Source organism: Theobroma cacao, chromosome 4 (assembly GCF_053813885.1).
Source record: "Theobroma cacao isolate CCN51 chromosome 4, ASM5381388v1, whole genome shotgun sequence".
Classification (NCBI taxonomy): domain Eukaryota; kingdom Viridiplantae; phylum Streptophyta; class Magnoliopsida; order Malvales; family Malvaceae; genus Theobroma; species Theobroma cacao.
The window spans coordinates 2,763,393-2,782,962 of record NC_142642.1 but is presented as its reverse complement, the minus strand read 5'-3'; the positions used below and the strand labels follow the sequence as shown (position 1 = coordinate 2,782,962).

The window sequence follows — 19,570 nt, the reverse complement described above, 5'->3', positions numbered from 1 at the left end:
GGAACTAAACCGTTCTTTCCTTTCATTTAAGCTCAACTTAAAATTTCTGGGTTAGTAGATCGAAAATAAGAAATTTTGAATTATTGTGTGACACATCATATCTTAATGGTGAGATCGAACAATCTATTTATTATAATATATTTTTATTGAAAAGGTGTAAAAATAAAATTTGTTAAAGAAAAACATTGAGATCGAAAATTTGAGCTGTGGGTTTGTGGAAGTAGGCAAAAATTTAGAGTTTCCAAATCACATTCTAGCTAAGAAGTGTAATATAAATTGATAAATTTATAGTGTTTTTCCATGTAATGTTACTCTTCTATAATTCTCTTTGTTATTTTTAATAAATTAGATTAAAGAAAAATCCCATCAAACAAGGTAAAAAAATAATAGTATTAGGAAAATTATATATATATATATATATATGTATATATTTATATTTAAATAATGATATTATGTAATTATCGAAGATTAATAAAAAAATTAGTATTTTTTTGTCTTTAAATATTTGTTCATTTTTAACTTTAACAAAAATTTAGATAAAAATGTTGATTTTGATATATTTTATATTGAAATTTGAAACATTTTTATAATACAAATATTCAATGTTTTTAGTATAAAAAATAGAGAAGAGAGGAAAAGTACTAAATTAACAATAATTATTTGAATAAGAGAATGTCATTATAAATAAATAATAATTGGTTAAATTATACTATTAATCTATGTATTTTAGTAAATTGGTGAATTTAGTATCTATACAATAATTTGTAGAAAATTGAATTTTTGTATTTTTCAAAATTGACAATGTCATTCTAATATGTTAAAATTTTTTTGTTATCTAAGCTAATATAGTGTTTTTTATCTAATATGTCATTGAATATGATGACTTATTAATGTTGACGTGGTATTGTTGATCTATTTCATAATATTTTTTTATTATTGTAAATTATTGATCACAAAAATTTAATTTTTCTCTATTTCACAATATTCTTTTTTTAAATCTTAGAAACTTATTCGTATTTTTTTCTATTTCTTTTCTAATTTTGTTTTAAAATATTAATTCACATTGGATAATTTCATGTTTGCACTTATAAAATTTATACCCATACTTAATCACATCATATCAACACTACTATTATATTATTTGTAAAGTATCATATTATTATTATTATCATGTCATCATATTAAATGTCATATTAGTAAAAAATGTTAGGTTAATACAATAAAACATCATATTAGTATAGATAATAAATTTTTTTTTAACATATTGAATGCATTTTTCATTTTGAAAGGTACATAAACTTAATTTTCATAAATTATTTTATAAAAATTAAATCTATCACTTTATTGAAGTATAGAGACTAGTTACATAATTTGATCTTAATAATTTAAAAATAAAAAGAAATGTCAAAATATAGGAGTAATTCCAAAAAATCCAACACCTTAAACACCGTACCAAAATCCAAGCGCCCATCAAAAGCCCAAAAAAAGGAACTGCACTTCGCTGCACTCTCTCCCATTGCTCATCTCCTCCAAGCAGAGAAGACTTTGTGCAGTTTTCTCACGCGTCCAGTTCGACCGAACCTCCAATTCGTACAGTTAACCTCACCAACTCTCTGCAACAAAACAAAGAACCGTATTTTCACAACAAAACCCTAATCATCAAAGCAGAAACTGATATTTTTTCTGGTTCCCCTAATTCCTCTCTCCATGACGACGGCAATCGACCAACTTGTTGTGCTCACCCGCCGTTGATTCTCGCCTGCGTCACTGGCATTCGTCTTTTACAGGTTCTCTCTCCTTTTCTTCTCCTCCATTCGCTGGTTCTTTAGGGTTTATCTTTTTTTTTTTTGAAATTTTTATGCTGGCGCCACGAGGTTTTACCCTCCTAGTTAACGCTTGTTAATTATTTTTTAACTCTTTGATAATGAATTCGTGCTTTTAAGTTTGTTTGCATTATTTTTCCAAGAGCTTTAATTAAATACAATTAAATGCTAAATTAAATTTGTAGTTTATTTTGTAGCGCAGGGAGTTATAGGGGACTCGCATGCAAATTTTTCTTTATACTTTAAAGGGGGTTATTTGGCTTCTAGAAAGATGGGTTTTCTTTTTTTTTGATTGCAGTCAATTGCAGTGATGGGGAATTGTTCTTTTCTTTTCTTTTTGTTAAGTATCATTATTCCATAATATTACCTGACTTGTTGGGTGCCATCTGATAAAAGCTGGAGAAATAAGAATAGTGTATTATTTAAGTGTAAAAAGATAAAACTGAATAATTTCCTATGAAAGTGGGGGAAAAGGGAGGAAATTTTGAATAATTTCAGGAATCAGGACCTGTTTAGTTGTGGAACACTGTCTAAGATTACTGCATTTTTATAGGAGGATACTTTCGGTGAATGTCTTCCTTTAAAATGTTGATGATATGGAACTTGCAGTTTAATATAGTTGTGCTAAATGCAAATAATTGTTGCTCTTTATCTTACAGCGCCTTATTTGAAGGTTGAATTTTGAAGGTCTGCCTTGTTTATCATTAGTTGCTTAGTTTTCAGTAGCAACTATGGGCAGCTCATTCAACCCACAAATTTTGGTCGAGAAGCTAGCCAAGCTCAATAACTCACAAGCGAGCATAGAGAGTATCCTTTCGAAAATTAATTGCAAATGATGTGCTTTGCCTATTTATGACAGTTCCTTTTTTTGGCTGGTTTCTCTTTCATTGTTGGGTCAGGGCTTTTCTCATGGTGTCATGCATAATAATTTAGCATGTGCTTATTTTAGTACTTCTCAAACGTAATTTATTATTTATCAGCTTTTGTCAGTTTGATATTGCTATCTAGTTGCTACGTAAGTTACAGAAAATTTCTTCATTGTTGTTTAAAATTAACTTTTGAAGGTTATTTTTTGCATGAGTGTGTGTCTGCCTGCTTCATTAAGACTTGCAATTAACACCTCTTATCTTTGTTTTTTCACTTTTCAAATTGCAATCCTTAACTTGATAAGCTTTATCACATTGGTGTATTTTCCATATGAATAAGGCAAAACAAGTTGTTGAAACTTGGGACAGACAATTTCATTGCTCCCCACGTGAGCAGAGATTGGCCTTTCTGTATCTAGCCAATGACATTTTGCAGAATAGCAGGCGTAAGGGTTCAGAATTTGTTGGTGAATTTTGGAAGGTTCTGCCTGATGCTCTTCGCGATGTGATTGAAAATGGGGATGAGTTTGGAAGGAATGCTGCATTTCGTCTGGTATAGTCCTCTAAACTTTCCTACAGGTCTTGTTGCTAATTCTTTCGATTGGAATCTCTGTGAAAGGTTGAATGTGTCTCATGGCCCCCTTCAATGTCTGTTATTTTGGGAATACTAAGGGGTTTGCAATGTTGTATATTTGAATGAACAGTTACCTAAAGTGACAGAAACAGAGTACTTAACTTTCTGTGGCAAAAAAAAAAAAAAGGTTGCTTAACTTTCTTGTCAAATGGAAGACCTGAGTGGTAGCTGTTAGGTTTAATTTGATGATGCTAAGTTGATGGTGATGACATGGTGATATTATACTTCTGTTGCCAATTTTATATCATGTAGCTCCTTACTTGTCTTGTGCATGTTATTCTGGTAATTTTGTCTATAACTAGAGATTGGCTAAATTTTAAACATCACCTGTATTACTTTTCATTTGGTTCGGATGGGTTTAAAGTACTTGCACTCTTTTTTTAAAATGGTTGTAGTTAAATTGTCAAGGTCCATTTGTTGAACTGTTGTTTTAGTGTATCTATTTTCCTAAAGTCTAGATCACTGGCTTGGCATTTTTTTGGTGTCCAACTTGTGACAATCGAAATTCTGTCTATGGCAGAGTCATTGGACAATGCTTGGTGTTTTATCTTCACTTTATTGCTATATTGGTTGTTATGTTATTCTCTTGGTTTTTGTAAAATTTTCTTTCCATAAATATGTTTGCTTTAATTTTTTACTGCTATTCTGTTTCAAATGGGCATTTTCTAGTTGGCATGACATATCTCATTTCTTTTTACTGTTTGAAATGCAGATCAGTATATGGGAGGAGAGAAAAGTATTTGGTTCTCGGGGACAAATTCTTAAGGAAGAGCTTGTTGGCAGACAATCAGAAAATAATAGTAGTAGAAATGGCAGGCATTTAGGCCTCAAGCTGGTAAGATAAATTCCATGCTGAGTGCATTTTTCTGTTTTTTTGTGGCATTTGCATATTTGTGACATGGACTAATGTTATTTCTCCTTTATATTTATTCTAGCAGAAGCAGCCTGTTGGAAGTACAGTGGACAAAATAGTTTCAGGCTATCAAGTTGTTTATGGTAGCCAGATGGATGAAGATGTTATATTGAGCAAATGCAGGAATGCTATGAGCTGTATTGAGAAAGTAGATAAGGAAATTGGTAGTGATGTCAATTCAGGTATGACCTGCATTAGTAATCTTCTTAGCATAATATTGGAGTTGTACTTTTAGTTGCTTCATGAGAAGTTACTACCTTCAACTACTAGTTACAATCCTTGTTGCAACATTTTTCTTTCTTTAAGAAAAGGATTGTTGTTCAATCAACATTGTTGACATCTTGAGACTAAATATTTCTCATCTGCACAATTGTTACCATGCAGACTTACATTGCTCACATCTTAGGACACTACTTCTCAAATGTCGAATTTCTTTGAACAGGGCAGTTCCATGGATCTGCACTTGTGGAGGAGGTGCAGGGTCAGCATGCTGTATTGAGAGACTGTATTGAGCAGCTAACAGCTGCTGCATCATCGAGAGCTAGTCTCATCTCACATTTGAGAGAGGCCCTTCAGGAGCAGGTTACTTTGACTAATCCATTTACAAATATTGTTTGTGATTGTGTTAAAATAAAGCTGATTTACTTTTGTTATCAGGAATTCAAGCTGGAGCAAGTTCGTACACAACTTCAGGTTTGGCACTATACTTACCTGACTTTTTAAGTATACTTGTTGACATTGTGAACTATAAGCTTCTATATTTCAGGTTAAATACAGTTAACGGTATTTTCACCCCTATATTTTGATCTTTTGTTTTCTGACTTTGTGTTATGTTAACTTTCTTTGAGTGTAGCATTAATTATGTACATGCATGCATTAATTCTGACCATGTGCATGATGTTTACAGTCTGCACAGTCCCAATCAGAACAGGCAGGTAATATCTGCAGACAGTTATTAAGTTGTGAGAATCCCCAGTTGGTGGCGGAGGAAAGTTCAAAGGAATCTCAAACATCTATTGCACCTCAAAGTTTTATTCCGGCAGCTACAGAGCAATCAGCTCCTGTGATGTATTCCCGGCAACTGTCTTTTCCTGATAATTCTGGCCACATTGAGGAAGATCCTCGGAAATCTGCAGCTGCTGCAGTGGCAGCGAAGCTAACTGCATCAACATCCTCAGCCCAGATGCTTTCCTATGTCCTCTCTTCCCTTGCTTCTGAAGGTGTTATTGGCAATCCTACGAAAGAATCTTCTGGTGATTACCCTTCGGAGAAGAGGCCTAAGCTTGAGAATGACCAGCCTTACATACCATCTCAGAATCCCCAACAAGCACCAGTTTCACCATTTCCGCGCCCTGAATCTCATCAGCACAATGTTGTGACCACCACCCAGCAGTTGACTCCAAATGAAGTGCCACCTCCTCCATCATCGTCCCCTCCACCACTGCCACCGCTGCCGCCGATGCCACCATATGCAGTGCCCCAGTACCTGCCAACTGCTGGATCAATAAATGGTGCGCCTTATAGCTATGGCGTGACCCAGTCACAGCAGCCTTCCTTACCTGGTTATTCAGTGGTTGGGACTGCAATGACCGGCATCTCCCCATTTGCCACGTCGTCTACTAATTCTTACCAGAATTTCCAAGGTTCCGAAGGTTTTTATAACCAGCCATCATCCATGCCGGCAGTTCCGATATCTCGGCAATAGAACTTTTGAGTTAGGAATTAGGATGCTTTCAAGTGAAATAGTTTTGTCAGATAACATAAGGCGTTTATTCAGAATCTAATCCTTGAGCACCAGAACCATCTTGTTTGGGTGCCACCTAGTATACGTCATGTGCACATTTTGTAAATGTTTTGTAACTTATTATAGTTTTCCACTGTGTTTGAGTCTTTGGTAAAAACTACTTATTGCATTGTTGAATATTGGATAAATAGATTTTAGTGGCTTGATTGGTTACACGAATCATCACATGGTTGCTTTGGTAAGATCCTTAAGCTTTCGCACTCTGTGCATGGTATATGTTTGTTTCCTAAAATATTTGGTTTGGGGTTGGTCATGGCCTTGCAGTCCAGTGTCTAAGATTATGAACAATCAAGTAATTGTCTAGAATTACTAATTATTGATTTTAAAAATTTTGAATTATTATTCATTTATCAAATCTTTAAAATATTAGTTTGAAAAATTTAAAGGGTAAGTTCTACATAAACTTTGTGGTATGAATTTTCTCGTGGAGTATAACATTCTAACTTTTAGTTTCAAAAGGGGGTAGAGTGTTAAATTTTCATTTTTTTTTTTGTAAAACGACAATAAGAATAATTTTTTATAATCTTTTTTTTGTTTGTTTAATTAAAAAGGATTTGATTTTTTTTAATGATTACTCTCTCATTTTTTCACTGTCCAAACAAATCAATTGAGTATTTTATCATAAATACAAAGTATAATATATATATATATATATATATTTATATGTAAGTTGAATCTCTAGATTTATGTGTGAATATTAAAAGTATTAATATTTATTGTGTACCTGTTTCGATCATTGAAGTAGCCATTGCTTGAAGAGGAAAGATAAACCCTAGTACAAGTTTCCCCATTAAAAACGTACTAGGCCAAGGTTTACATAATTGTCAAACCACACTAACTTAATTAGACGTGCAAAACTCATCATTAATTGATCATTTTAATATTAATTATGCTCTCATGCTTCATCTCATAATAAGACTAAATTATCTGAGGATGAGCACAATCAATCCGAACCAATTACCCACCAAAATCAAATGCGATTTGAGAGAAACGGTTTAATTTAATTGGTTTATTGGATCAATTGGTCCCAAATGTTTGGTCCAATTGATTTTTTTGGTTGGTTTTTGGTTTTAAAATTTTTGAACCAATCCACCCAAAAAACTAAACTAGTTATATATAATATTTTTTATATATATTAAAAAAATTGATAACAAACTTAATTAATAATATACTTAAAATTTATTAGGGTATTATATGTACGTATACTAATCATAATTATAGCAATTTAATATTAGTTATATATATTTATTTATAAATTTGTATTAATATAAAATAACAAGTTATATATCTTAAGTGATATAACTTATATGTTAGTATTATAATATATGATAGTAAATATCTTATATATTAATATGTTATAATTATTACACTTTAGTAATGTTTCGTAATATAAAATGTTATGAATATATATAATTGTATAAATATATTATATATAGATATATTTAATTTAAACATAAGCATTACTACAATTTATAATAAACTTTATTTATATGATTACACTTAATAACTTTATTAGTTATCATTTTAGATTTTATAACATATTGTTTATAATTAGTTATTATTTATACAAACTTTGCTATAAAACATGATAACATATAAGTTATATCATTAATTTCATATAGATATATAATAAAGTCATATTATATATGCATATATTTAATTTATAAATAAGCATTGTTATAACTTATAATAGGTTTTATTTATATGATTACACTTAATAACTTTATTAGTTATTACCTTAGATTTTATAACATATTATTTATAATTAGTTATTATTTATACAAAGTTTGATATAAAATATTTTAACATATAATTTGTATCATTAATTATATATATAAATATATATAATAAAGTAATATATTATATATACATATATTTAATTTATACATAAGCATTACTATAACTTATAATCAACTTTATTTAAATGATTACACTTAATAAGTTTATTAGCTATCACCTTAAATTTTATAACATATTGTTTATAATTAGTTATTATTTATACAAACTTTGATATAAATCATTATAACATATAAGTTATATATTTAATTTCATATATATATATATATATATATATGGATGAAGTTTATAAGTTTTAGTATTATAATTTGCAATAAAAAAGTGATAAAATTTTGGTTTATTGGTCTAAAACTGGACCAACTAAACCAATTCTATATTTGATTGATTTGGTCTTTCTTTATACTTGGTTGGGTTTTTAAAAATGATTTGTTCATTTAATCTTTAGGTATGATGGACCAAACCATCCAATCCACCCATTTGCTCATCTTTAGAATTATCAGTTTATTTTATTAAACCAAAATTAACAATTAATAAAAGCCCACATAATAGAAAATTCTAGTACTCTTCCACTTAAGCAATATTAATTGAAGTTTATTTTGATTTTAAGAAAACACTTTAGAAAACAACACTCCAAAATGATTGACTTAATTTTGATGTGGCTACTATTTAAAAATATTTAGCCCTTAAAGATAGCATCTTAATGATCTTGTCCAACAGAAACATCTAATACTAAATTATGACAGCCATTGTGCCACTTATTGATATAAAACCAATTCATAATTACAAGTACTAGTGATCCTATCGACAATGGATCTTAGTGTGGTTGTATAGCAAGAAAATAACAGCCAAATGTGATCCCGATGTGTTATTTTCATTGTCAATCCTTTTGTTGATTTCTTTAAACCTGGTGAGAAATCTATTTGCCATTAACTACATGCCTTTTGTCTCCCACTTATCCTCAAGGTTCTTTGCTGGTATCACTCATGAGATATACTAGTAAAATTACTCTTGAGATAGACACCAATCTCGAGATTTCATAAAGCATATATGCAAAATAGCAATTTGATGTACATGTATAAATAATACCAAATAATAACATGGATTGTCAATTAATGATGATCATCAATAAATATAAAATCAAACATCTCATAAATGTTTAAAACAAATAGAAAAGGTCTTAACACAACTAAATGTAAACCGTGATTTGAGAGTTATATAAATAACATACTTTCACTAACCAAGTACATCCCAAAAACCCTAAAATACTCATGCTTTCAACATGTCTACTAGAAACTATAAGTCTTAACCCCTTAGTCAAAGGATGAGCCAACATGTTGTCACTGTTAATGTGCTTAACAACAATGTCACCATTCTTTAACAAAAACCCTAACCTTCAGATGTTTTATCTTCAAATGTTTAGACCCATTAGTGCTTTTATTGTTCTTAATGAACAATACAACAGACCTATTATTACAACAAATTTTAAAATCAACAACATATAGCCTAGAAATAAGATTTTTAAGCCAAATAACTTGGGTAATTGGTCCATAACAAGCAACAAACTTAGCTTGCATAGTAGAGGAAGCTAAGAGCGTCTGTTTAACATTTTTTAAAGATACAGCTCCCCTAACCAACATAAAAATATACCTTGAGGTGGACTTCATGTCATCTTGATAACCAACATAGTCAGAATCTCTATAACCAACAATCTTAAGGATATCCACCCTTTTGTACACCAATATATAATCATTAGTCCTTTGTAAGTATTTCATCACTTCCTTAGTAGCAACCCAATGATCCAAACCAGGATTAGTAAGATATCTGCCAAGAATTCCCACTGTAAAAGCTATGTTTGGCCTAATGCAAACTTATGCATACATAAGTCTTCCAATTGCACTAGAATAAAGTATGCCTTTCATAAATACTCTCTCAAAATAATTTTTTGAGCATTGACTAAATTTAAACTTATCACCTTTCATAATAGGTGCATCTCCAGCCTTACAATTTTGCATGTTGAATTTATTGAGCACACGATCAATGTATGCCGTTTGGAAAATCCCTAATAAATTTGGGGACCTAACTCTGCATATCTCAATCTCAAGTATAAATGAGGCATCACTAAGATCTTTCATGTCGAAAGTCTTGGACAATGACTGCTTCATTTCATGCAATAATCCAACATCATTACTGGCTAAGAAGATATCATCCACATACAGCACAAGAAAAATGAACTTACTCCCACTGATTTTAAGGTATATGCACTAATCAACCTTATTTTCCTCAAAACCAATGGAAGTAACTATCTCATCAAACTTTAAATACTATTGTTTAGAAGCTTGCTTTAGGCCATAAATGGACTTCTTAAGTCTGCATACCAAATTTGATGAGATCGAATTTGACTTATTTGGGTCTCTTACGTTAATTTCACTTTAATTCTTGCCTTTTCAAGTATTTTTAATGAAATTCACCGTTCTAAATCACGATTAAGATTTTGTTTTACAATGTTCATGCATTAAAACTCATCAAAAACTACAAAACCAAAATCAATTAATCAAGAAAATTAATTTTGAAAGCCCATTCTTCTCCCCGTTTTAAGTTTTCTTTAAAATTAGTTGTAATACAATTTATTTTATGTAATTAAACTTAGATATCAACTTTATAACATATTTTAAAGAAAGAAAAAAATGAAAAAAAAACTTTATAACATATTTAAGTTGATTTTAAGAGTCCAATTAAATTTTTTTTTTTAGGGAAAGGATTATTTTCTTTTATTAAACTAGGATCATTCATGGAAGACAGACCCCTAACATATCATACATTAGGAGTTTTCTTGCTCTAGTGGGAGCTTGTTCAAGTACAACGTAAGATTCTTCTAAAACAAAAGCATAACTAGCCAAGTAATCTGTTACCATATTCCCTTCGCGGTAGGTATGCATAAAACTGACCTCCCACTCCTTTTGCAAAACATCTTTAATCGCACGTATTAAATCAGTATTCGCGCCAGGTATCAATTTATCAGTTGATATCGCCTGAACAACCATTTTGTTGTCGACTTGTACCTGCACTTTTTTTAACCCAGAATCCCACGCCAGTCGGAGACCATGAAGTACTCCCCATAATTCAGCTCTATAAGCAGAACATTTACCTAGCTTTGCCACGAATTCGGCTTGTCAATCCCCTTCTGCATTACGTATAACTCCCCCTGTAGAGGCTTCCTCTATTGACCTCTTGTATGCTTCATCAGTGTTTAAACAAACCCAACCAACTTGTGGAGCTCTCCATCCAATTAGAACTTCTTCCTTCTTTCTTCTCTCGACTTGAACACCATCAAAGTTTGCTGATGTTGCTATTGTAGCAGTTGCCATACTCTTGATCATACTTATCCGTTTTCTAGTTGGATTAAAGGTAGCAGCAAAAACCACACCGTTATGCCATTTCCACAGATACCAACAAGCCAACCCGAATACAACGGACCATGGGTTACCTAGTATCAACTGCTATTTTTGTAAATTGCTTACCAGCCATTCTCGTAGTGGGAATGTGAAAAAATCATTCTGCTCGTGTTGTGGGATTATCCTTACCCATAAAGACGTTGCCACCATGCAGTCCCGTAGTACATGTGTCACGGTTTCATCTTCCATCTTGCACTATGGGCACAACGAATCTGTGGTAAGCTGTCGATGCAGTCTTTCTCTGTTAGTCAAAAGTCTCCCATGCAGACATTGGAAAAGGAATGTTCTAACCCTTTGTGACCCTTGCCATTTCCAAGCTCCTTGCCATATTCCACTTGGCCTGGCCTTTGTCGGTGACGATAATTGCCTTAAATAATCATAAGCTGAAGCTACTGTAAATTGACCCGATGCAGACTCTCCCCAGTGAGGCATATCCTGAGCCATAGTGACTGTGGGAGGCATTGTTTGTACCACCTGAAGCACTACTTCATTCGGAAGGCAATAAGACAGTTTATCATAATCCCAGTGGCCATTTGGATTCAAGAAATCCCTCACCACCACCTTGTCTAATGCCGAATTTGCCACTCTACAAGTTATATCAGCTAATGTCTTATCATTAAGCCATTTATCTCTCTAGAAATTTATGGACATACCATCTCCAATTACCCATCTTGTAGCAGACGTAAATACTGACCACAATCTACTTAATGCAGTCCATAGACTAGAAGCTCCACTTTTTTGAATACTTTCTGGCTTTCAATCAATATGAATATTATACTTACCAGTCAATATTCTAACCCAAAGTGCTTCCTGTCTATTTCTAAGTTGCCATAATAATTTCATGAGGAAAGCTTCATTCATAAGTTTTAGTCTTCGTATTCCGATGCCCCCTTCATCTTTGGGTCAACACAATTTTTCCCACTTAATAAGATGCACCTTTTGACTGTGTTCATCACTTCCCCATAAGAAGTTTCTACACAAACGCTCAATTGTCTGGCAAATGCTGAAAGGTAACAATGTTGTTTGCATTATATAGTTCAGAATAGTCATCAATACGGACTTTACGAGTGTGAAACGTCCTGCAAGTGAGAGTGTAGATGCTTTCCAGGAACTAAGCCGCATACGCACTTTGTCCACCAAATAATTGTACAAGCTTGTCCTTCTGTGACCTGGCGATAGTGGGACTCCAAGATATTTGCCAAGGTCATCGGAATAGTGGAATCCATAACAACTTATTAAATTGTTGATAGTGTCGCGACCCACATTCTTTGAGCAATAAAATAAAGACTTATCCACATTCACCTTTTGTCCTGAGCATGCACAAAACTCCTCAAGAACTTCAATTATCACTTCCATTTGTTCAATCGAAGCCTCTGCAAAAAGTACCAGATTATGAGCAAAAAATAAATGAGTAAGTGGTGGACACCTAGGACTTAATTTCACTGGTTTCCAAGAACCATTTTCAACAGCTGCATTGATCCCATGAGCCAGCCTTTCAATGCATAGTACAAACAAGTAGGGGGATAACGGGTCACCCTATCTAACCCCTCTCGATTGATGAAATGCTGTCGAGTGAGACCCATTCCATAAAATCCTTGTGTTGCTACAGTGCGAACTTCTAGTCAAAAGATTCACAATTTTATCTGAAATTCTAGCTTCCATTAGTGTGTCGTGGATGAAAGCCCAGTCAAGCCTATCATATGCTTTCTCCAAATCTATTTTCACCATTATCCATCCAGTACGTCCCTATTTTTTCTCAAAAGAATGCACAGCCTCTTGCGTTACAATTATATTATTTGCAATTTGTCGCCTAGGTATAAAACTTGCCTGTGGTTCTACTACTAAATAATTCATCGTAGGTTTGAGTCTGTTAGCAATAACTTTCATTAATACTTTAAAAGCAACCTGAAGCAAACTAATAGGACGAAACTGAGAAATAGTATCCGGATTAGACACTTTAGGAATTAACACAATAAGTGAACTACACATGTTGTCACCAAAATCCCCACCCTCCATAATATTTGACACGTATTTGACTAAGCTCTGACCAACTGTTGCCCATTGAGACTAGAAAAATAAAGCAGGTAGTCCATCTAACCCGGGGGCTTTCAATGGTTTCATTTCAAATAGTGCATCATAAACCTCTTTACTTTCTACTGGTTGCGTTAGTCTTAATTTATCCTCACCACTAAGTGTAGGAAATGTACCTCTGATGGAGTAGGATGACAATGTCCAATTATCTTTTGAATATAATTTCTGAAAAAATGCAACCGCTTGTAGTTTAAGTGTTGATTGATCATCGCACCAATTCCCTTGTTCATCTTTCAACCTTACAATCTTAAGCTTATTTTTTCTACGAGCTACCCTAACATGAAAATACTTGGTATTTGCATCCCCAAATTTAAGCCAATCAGTTTTTGCTTTCTGCATCCAAAAGGCCTCCTCATGTTTAAGAATCTTCACGTATTCTGTTCGCAAACTGTTTTCCAGATTTTTAAGATATGAAGATTGCCGATGTTCCAAAGCTTTTTCAACTCCTCCCAGTCGCGCCAATAACCTTCTCTTTTTATGAAAAATATTCCCAAACACTTTCCTATTCCACTGACAAGCCTTTGTAGTAAAGTTCACGATATCTGCAGCTAAACTATTTGAATTATTCCATACCTGCTGAACAAAGTTACCAAAGTCTTCATGAGTTAACCATGCTGATTGAAAGTGGCAGACAGATGGTGATTGGCCATTCCGGTGGTCATCTAATACTACAAGTAGTGGTCTATGGTCAGACTACACCCTAGGCAAATGATGCACTATTGCCTCCTGAAACAACAGCCTCCATTTGACATTACAAATAGCCCTATCAATCCGTTCTGCAACCAATCCTCGTTGCCAAGTAAATTTTGGTCCTTTATAACCCAGATCCAACAACTCAAATTTATTGATGAAACTTTGAAACTGGGTACACGGGCGACTCCTTGTCTGAGATCCTCCTGCCTTCTCATGTCTAAAAGGAAAAGTGTTGAAATCACCTATTATCATCCACGGTCTTTCAACTCCACTAGCAAAAGTAGATAGTTCCTCCCATAGATCCCGTCTAGCTGTTCTGTTAGGACTGCCATACACTACTGACAGAAACCAATTAAATCCAATTAGGTACTCAATCGACATATGGATACATTGAAAATGGCTGCGAATCACTGAGACTCAGATGTCTTCCTTCTAAAGAACCCAAATCCCGCTAGCAAAACCAAACGCTTCCACCCTATGAGATCTAGCAAATCTTAGACCCTTGATTATTCTGCCTGCCACACCGCCACTTACACGAGGTCCCATTAACACTAGGATTGAAAACTTATATTGCACCATCCATTCTTTTCATTACTGCCATAAAGTCATTATTACCAGCACCCTGACAATTCCACATAAAGACTTTTAGACCCATAACCATTATATAATAAATATAAAAGATGAATCAAGAGTTCGAAGAACTCTCATTGTTACCCCCACATATCTTTTCATTGTTCTCTTTTTGACCAGTCATGTCACCCAGCGTTGGCCCAAGAGTTTCTTCTGTCACCAATTTTCTTAGCATAGCTGTGGGAGTTGAGATTGTCACTCATTTTGCTCTTGCCTTTTTTTTGAGCGAGACAATCTATGGCCAAACACTACTCGTTCTGTCAGGTGGCTTCCCCTCATTCTTTGCTATCCGCACTCCTTTGACTCTTTCACCCAATCCATCTCTTTTTGTTGGTGATAGTCTTATAATAGTATTTCTTAAAGTAGCTTTTTCATCCAGTAAGACTACTGAGTGTTTCAGTGGGTCAAGTATCTTCTCTAGAACCTTTCGGTCAGTTTGTTCATTTTCTCCCTCAGTATCTTTAGAGTATATTAAAGATTTATCAGCCTCGACTGCACTTTTCTGATTACCTTCTGTCTCCAGTGTTGCTTTTTTTGGCTGTTCCACCCTAGTACGTATCGATGCATTTCTACTAAAACTCTTATCAATTTTTCCATTGGCATCGGCCCCCCTCACAGTGTTCTGCATTTTCCTTCCATTTTTAATCACTACTTCAATTTCCTTGGTATTCACCTGCATTGAAGCCACCACAGTCTCCTTGGTATTCACCTGCATTGGATGCCCGTCGTTGGGCGCATGGTTCAGTATTGTAAACCTGGACCCGTCCCCTGTTTGACTATTCGCTTCTATAACTGTTTGCTTTCTGCTTCCCCCCTCATATCCTCTCGTTTTTTTCTTGCTAACTATCATCCAAGGGCCATATGGTGAATCCTCCTAGTGCTGTTCATCCCCTTTCTCCTTTTCATTCATACTATGCGATCGAGAGTTTTCTTTGTTTAGGCATTCTTCTTGGACATGCCCATATAGTCCACAAACATAACAAATCCTTGGCAGGCCTTCATACTCCACCTTCTGCCTTTTTCCTTTCACGTATACAAATGGGACCAATGGTTTAGTTAGATCCAACTCCACTGCAATCCTTGCAAATTTTCCCCTCTTTTTCGAGCATGTGTTATAGTCAATTTTCAACAGATGACCTAAGAGGGCCGCCAATCTTCTTAGCACTGATTTGTGGTATAAATGAAGCGGCATCCCTGGGAATCTAACCCAAGCCGCTACAGCAGTGAGATCGTTTGCACCTCTTAGATAGTTCGGTGTCCATGGTTGCACTAAAGAATAGCTTCCTTGAATCACCCAAGGACCATCTAAGAGAGCCCTAAGGTAGTCCCCTTCCTCTGTAAATTTAACCAGGAAACAGTCATCATCCAAATCAACAATCGAGTATTTGCCTTTAGGGTTCCACATATAGGCAATCCTGTCACACAACAGCCTATAAGAAATTGGTCTCCCCAGCATTCTAACAATGACAGATTTGTTCCAACGTTTAACAAGCTTTTCATATTTTTTATCTGAGATCTCTAGCGCAGGGAACCAATCGACGATTTTGTCACGACCCGGAACTCCCATCGAGCCCGTGACAACCGCCGCGAAGCCTCGACAAACATTCTTCCCCCGAATGCCTTTCGAGACCTCGCAAGGCTTTTGTACCAGTATTTCCATTCCTCTCTCTTTTTTTTTTGAATAATAAAATAAAATAAAAATATTAATTAAAATAATCTATTTTAATGTAAAACAATATATATATATTTTTGAAACATCAAAAATTCATTTTATGCACATAAAAACAAAATAAATTTATACGTACTGTAATATAGAAAACTGGAGTATGCAATTTAAATTACAATGACACGTGGGCCCCCAAATAACTGAGAAAGTTTACGTCTATAACTTTGCTTTCTAGGATGCAACTCCGAAATTTACTTCTCAATGCAATTGACAGTCTACTACCTATTCTGAGCCTGAAAAATGTATAGGAAGAAGGGGTGAGATTATAAAATCCCAGTGAGTAGACAGACATCATCAAAATAATCTAAAGCCGAGTAATAGGAGACAATTAAAATAATTCATCTCAACCCATATAAATAATTGGATTTCATCTAATTACTCAACATGGCTTATGCACTTTTCAAAAACTTGGCCCTTGCCAAAAATCCATTCTCGGGGATACCTCGCGAAAGCATCTTACCGAGACCGCCAAGGCTGTTTATTGTCACACACACAAACACATTTCACCTCTGACAACACAGCCGTTCCTTGGCGTTGGCTGAGTCCCAATTTCACGTGGTGGCCAGCGTGAAGTGTACTCAAATCCTACCTCGGGAGTTATCCTACGCGCATTTCCAATCGAGGTAAGCTCAATAATTAAGAACCGTGCCCCTCTAATTAGGCTGGCCCACGGAACCCCCGTCACTGCAGTGCCCACTTTATAATCCACCAACCAATAAAATCACAATAGTATGACATGACTCACTTAACACATTCAAGGCAAATCAAAGCAGTTCACATATTCTTTAAATCATAAAAATAACCAGTCATACCCACATTTATCATAAGCCATTTAATGTAAAATCATGGATAAACAACACAATCATAGTATAGGTCTCCAATTACTCTATTTTTGAAATCATTATTAAATGTTCAAAAATTTTATAAAATTATTTTATAAAATCTCATTTTCCCATAAAACACAATAATTTTCCAATTAAACCATTTTTTCATAAAATCACACAATTAAATAAATCTACTCTAGATAATTAAGACGATAGTAAGTTTACTCACTGTACTAGGAGTAGATATACTCTTATTCTCAATCCTCGGGTGTAGCTTTTTATCTGTATCAGATAGCTCACCACTTATCCACAATACATGACACAAAAAATTCAATAATTTGTGTCAAATCAATATATATTATTTCAGGCTCTTATCTATGCGTATGCACTAGATAGGGTGTGAAATGTTTGGACAATCGCTTAATCACAATGTCCGACCTAACTCGCCTATACACAGTGTAAATTTCTAAAATCTTCAATTCAACTCCAAGTCCATCCATTTCAATTTCAATTATCAAATTATATCCACAATACCTCAATGACTGTGAATGTGGTCCAATTTATCAGTTCGGATCATAAATTACACTTTTACCCTAGTGGGTAAAAATTTCAATTTTTTTTTTCACCAAAAATTCCCATTTAATTTTCAACCTCATAATTCATCATTTTTCCATCTAATTCTCTTAAAATAAAGTCAACCTCATCCTCACACACCATTGGCTAGATTCGGCCTATAGAAATTCATGGAGAAAATGAATATTTTTCTTGTTGTTTTACTCATAAACATGCTAAACTAACACTAAACACTAACATAGTTCAAAATCAAATTAATCTAACAACTTTCTCTCTCTAAACCCATATCATCAAATTTGAATCCATCATCAAAACACATAATTAACCATAGAAAATAAGGAGAAATGCATGGAAATGATAAATCTTAAGCTAAGCTTGAAAAATCATACCTTTAAACACTTGATTCCTTGAAAAATCATACTTTTTCTTTGAATTTTCTCACTCTAGGGTTTGTTCTTATTTCTCTCTCTCTCCTGCTGGTTTTGGCTGACCCTCCCAATGAAGAATTCTGGAACTTTCAAGCCTTTTAATAGGCTTAATAAAATATTATTATTTTATTGACATTTTGAATATTTTATTATTTTATTTTTTTCTAGCCCTCTTTTTGACTTTCTTATTCTACCACTCAATCCTCTTCACTTATCCATATCTTCCATGAAATTTCTAGACTTTTCCAAAGTTTTGGTGGAGTAAATTTTTAAAAATTACACTTTTGCCCCCGTAAAGTGAAAAATTATATTTTTGCCCCAAAAATTGAAAAATTACCAAAATGCATAATTTTCACTCTTTATACTCATATCATGCTCCATTTAATCAAATTTGATCTAAATTCTCTCAAAAAATTCAATTTCGTCCTCGAGTGGCAAAATTACGATTTTGCCCCTAGATAGTGAAAATTTCGATTTAACTCTGAATTGATCCTCGAACTCCGAATTACCATTTTGAGTCATCCCTGAGCTGTGAAACTCTTAATTTCACCTTAAAATTCCTATTTGAATTAGTTCGAGGCTTAATCGACTCAATAGTACCATTAGGGGCAATATCATCTTTTAACGATTTCTCGAACTTCATAAATGTACAAACATTCTATCGAGCATGTGAATGACATTATAATTATTTTACAAAGTAGGGTTTGACAGGTTTCTTCCCAGAAATCCTCACCGTCATCCTTTGATTCATCCTCATTTTCGGCCTCACCACCGGTAGTATCGGCATGATCAGACGCCATATCCTCATCAGAAAACAGATCACCCTCTGATAACCGAGTATCTTTCTCCGATTTCAACAAAACATCCCTGAAGGATGGGTTATTGTGTATAACCACTCTTGGCATCATCCCCAGATCCGCCACATCTTCCTCCCTCAAATGCACCTTTTTTCGAGATCTGTCATCCAGTATGGACGGCGTTGCATTTTTCGTCAGAGAGTCCCCCGCCACCAGAGAGTCCTCCGTAGAGAGTTCATTCTTTTTTTAATACTTTTTTAGAGTCCAATTTAAATTAAAACACATAGAATATAAGTCATTCATCAAGAACTAGATTTTGGTTTTATGTTCAAATCCACAACTTACCATCTAATTCCCATCTTTACAGTACGAGTTAAGAGAAGAAGTTTATACAAAATTAATCTATGCATTGTGAGGAACAAAAGCCCTTACCTTATGTCTAGAAATGATGATCGGAAAATAGGATTCCAATGATAAAAAACAAGTATGCCCCAACATGTAATTTTATTAAGCAAATTC

The 19,570-nt window shown here is 33.9% G+C and overlaps 3 protein-coding genes across 4 annotated transcripts; 1 reads left to right on the top strand and 2 right to left on the bottom strand.

The window, feature by feature from the left end:
• The first annotated feature begins 1,455 nt into the window (after positions 1–1,455).
• Positions 1,456–6,199, top strand: LOC18601068 (ENTH/VHS family protein). 2 transcript variants are annotated; one of them, XM_007031878.3, is made up of 8 exons: positions 1,456–1,787; positions 2,483–2,630; positions 2,995–3,242; positions 4,036–4,158; positions 4,262–4,418; positions 4,679–4,818; positions 4,894–4,929; positions 5,144–6,199. In XM_007031878.3, the coding sequence occupies exons 2-8, from the start codon at positions 2,555–2,557 to the stop codon at positions 5,939–5,941; spliced, it is 1,578 nt and encodes a 525-aa protein (XP_007031940.2). In that variant the 5' UTR covers positions 1,456–1,787; positions 2,483–2,554; the 3' UTR covers positions 5,942–6,199. The 2 variants fall into 2 exon arrangements, with proteins under 2 accessions (XP_007031940.2, XP_007031939.2); XM_007031877.3 differs by having other exon boundaries at positions 4,259–4,418.
• Positions 6,200–11,007: 4,808 nt separating this feature from the next.
• LOC148763063 (uncharacterized) lies at positions 11,008–14,454 on the bottom strand. Its single transcript, XM_088805401.1, has 8 exons — positions 14,104–14,454; positions 13,497–13,953; positions 13,195–13,340; positions 12,906–13,035; positions 12,592–12,662; positions 11,581–11,922; positions 11,419–11,484; positions 11,008–11,331 (listed from the first exon to the last, which is right to left on the bottom strand). The coding sequence occupies exons 1-8, from the start codon at positions 14,452–14,454 to the stop codon at positions 11,008–11,010; spliced, it is 1,887 nt and encodes a 628-aa protein (XP_088661527.1).
• Positions 14,455–15,577: 1,123 nt separating this feature from the next.
• On the bottom strand, positions 15,578–16,270 carry LOC108661542 (uncharacterized protein At4g02000-like). Its single transcript, XM_018118964.1, has one exon. The coding sequence runs from the start codon at positions 16,268–16,270 to the stop codon at positions 15,578–15,580; it is 693 nt and encodes a 230-aa protein (XP_017974453.1).
• Between the last annotated feature and the right edge of the window lie 3,300 nt (positions 16,271–19,570).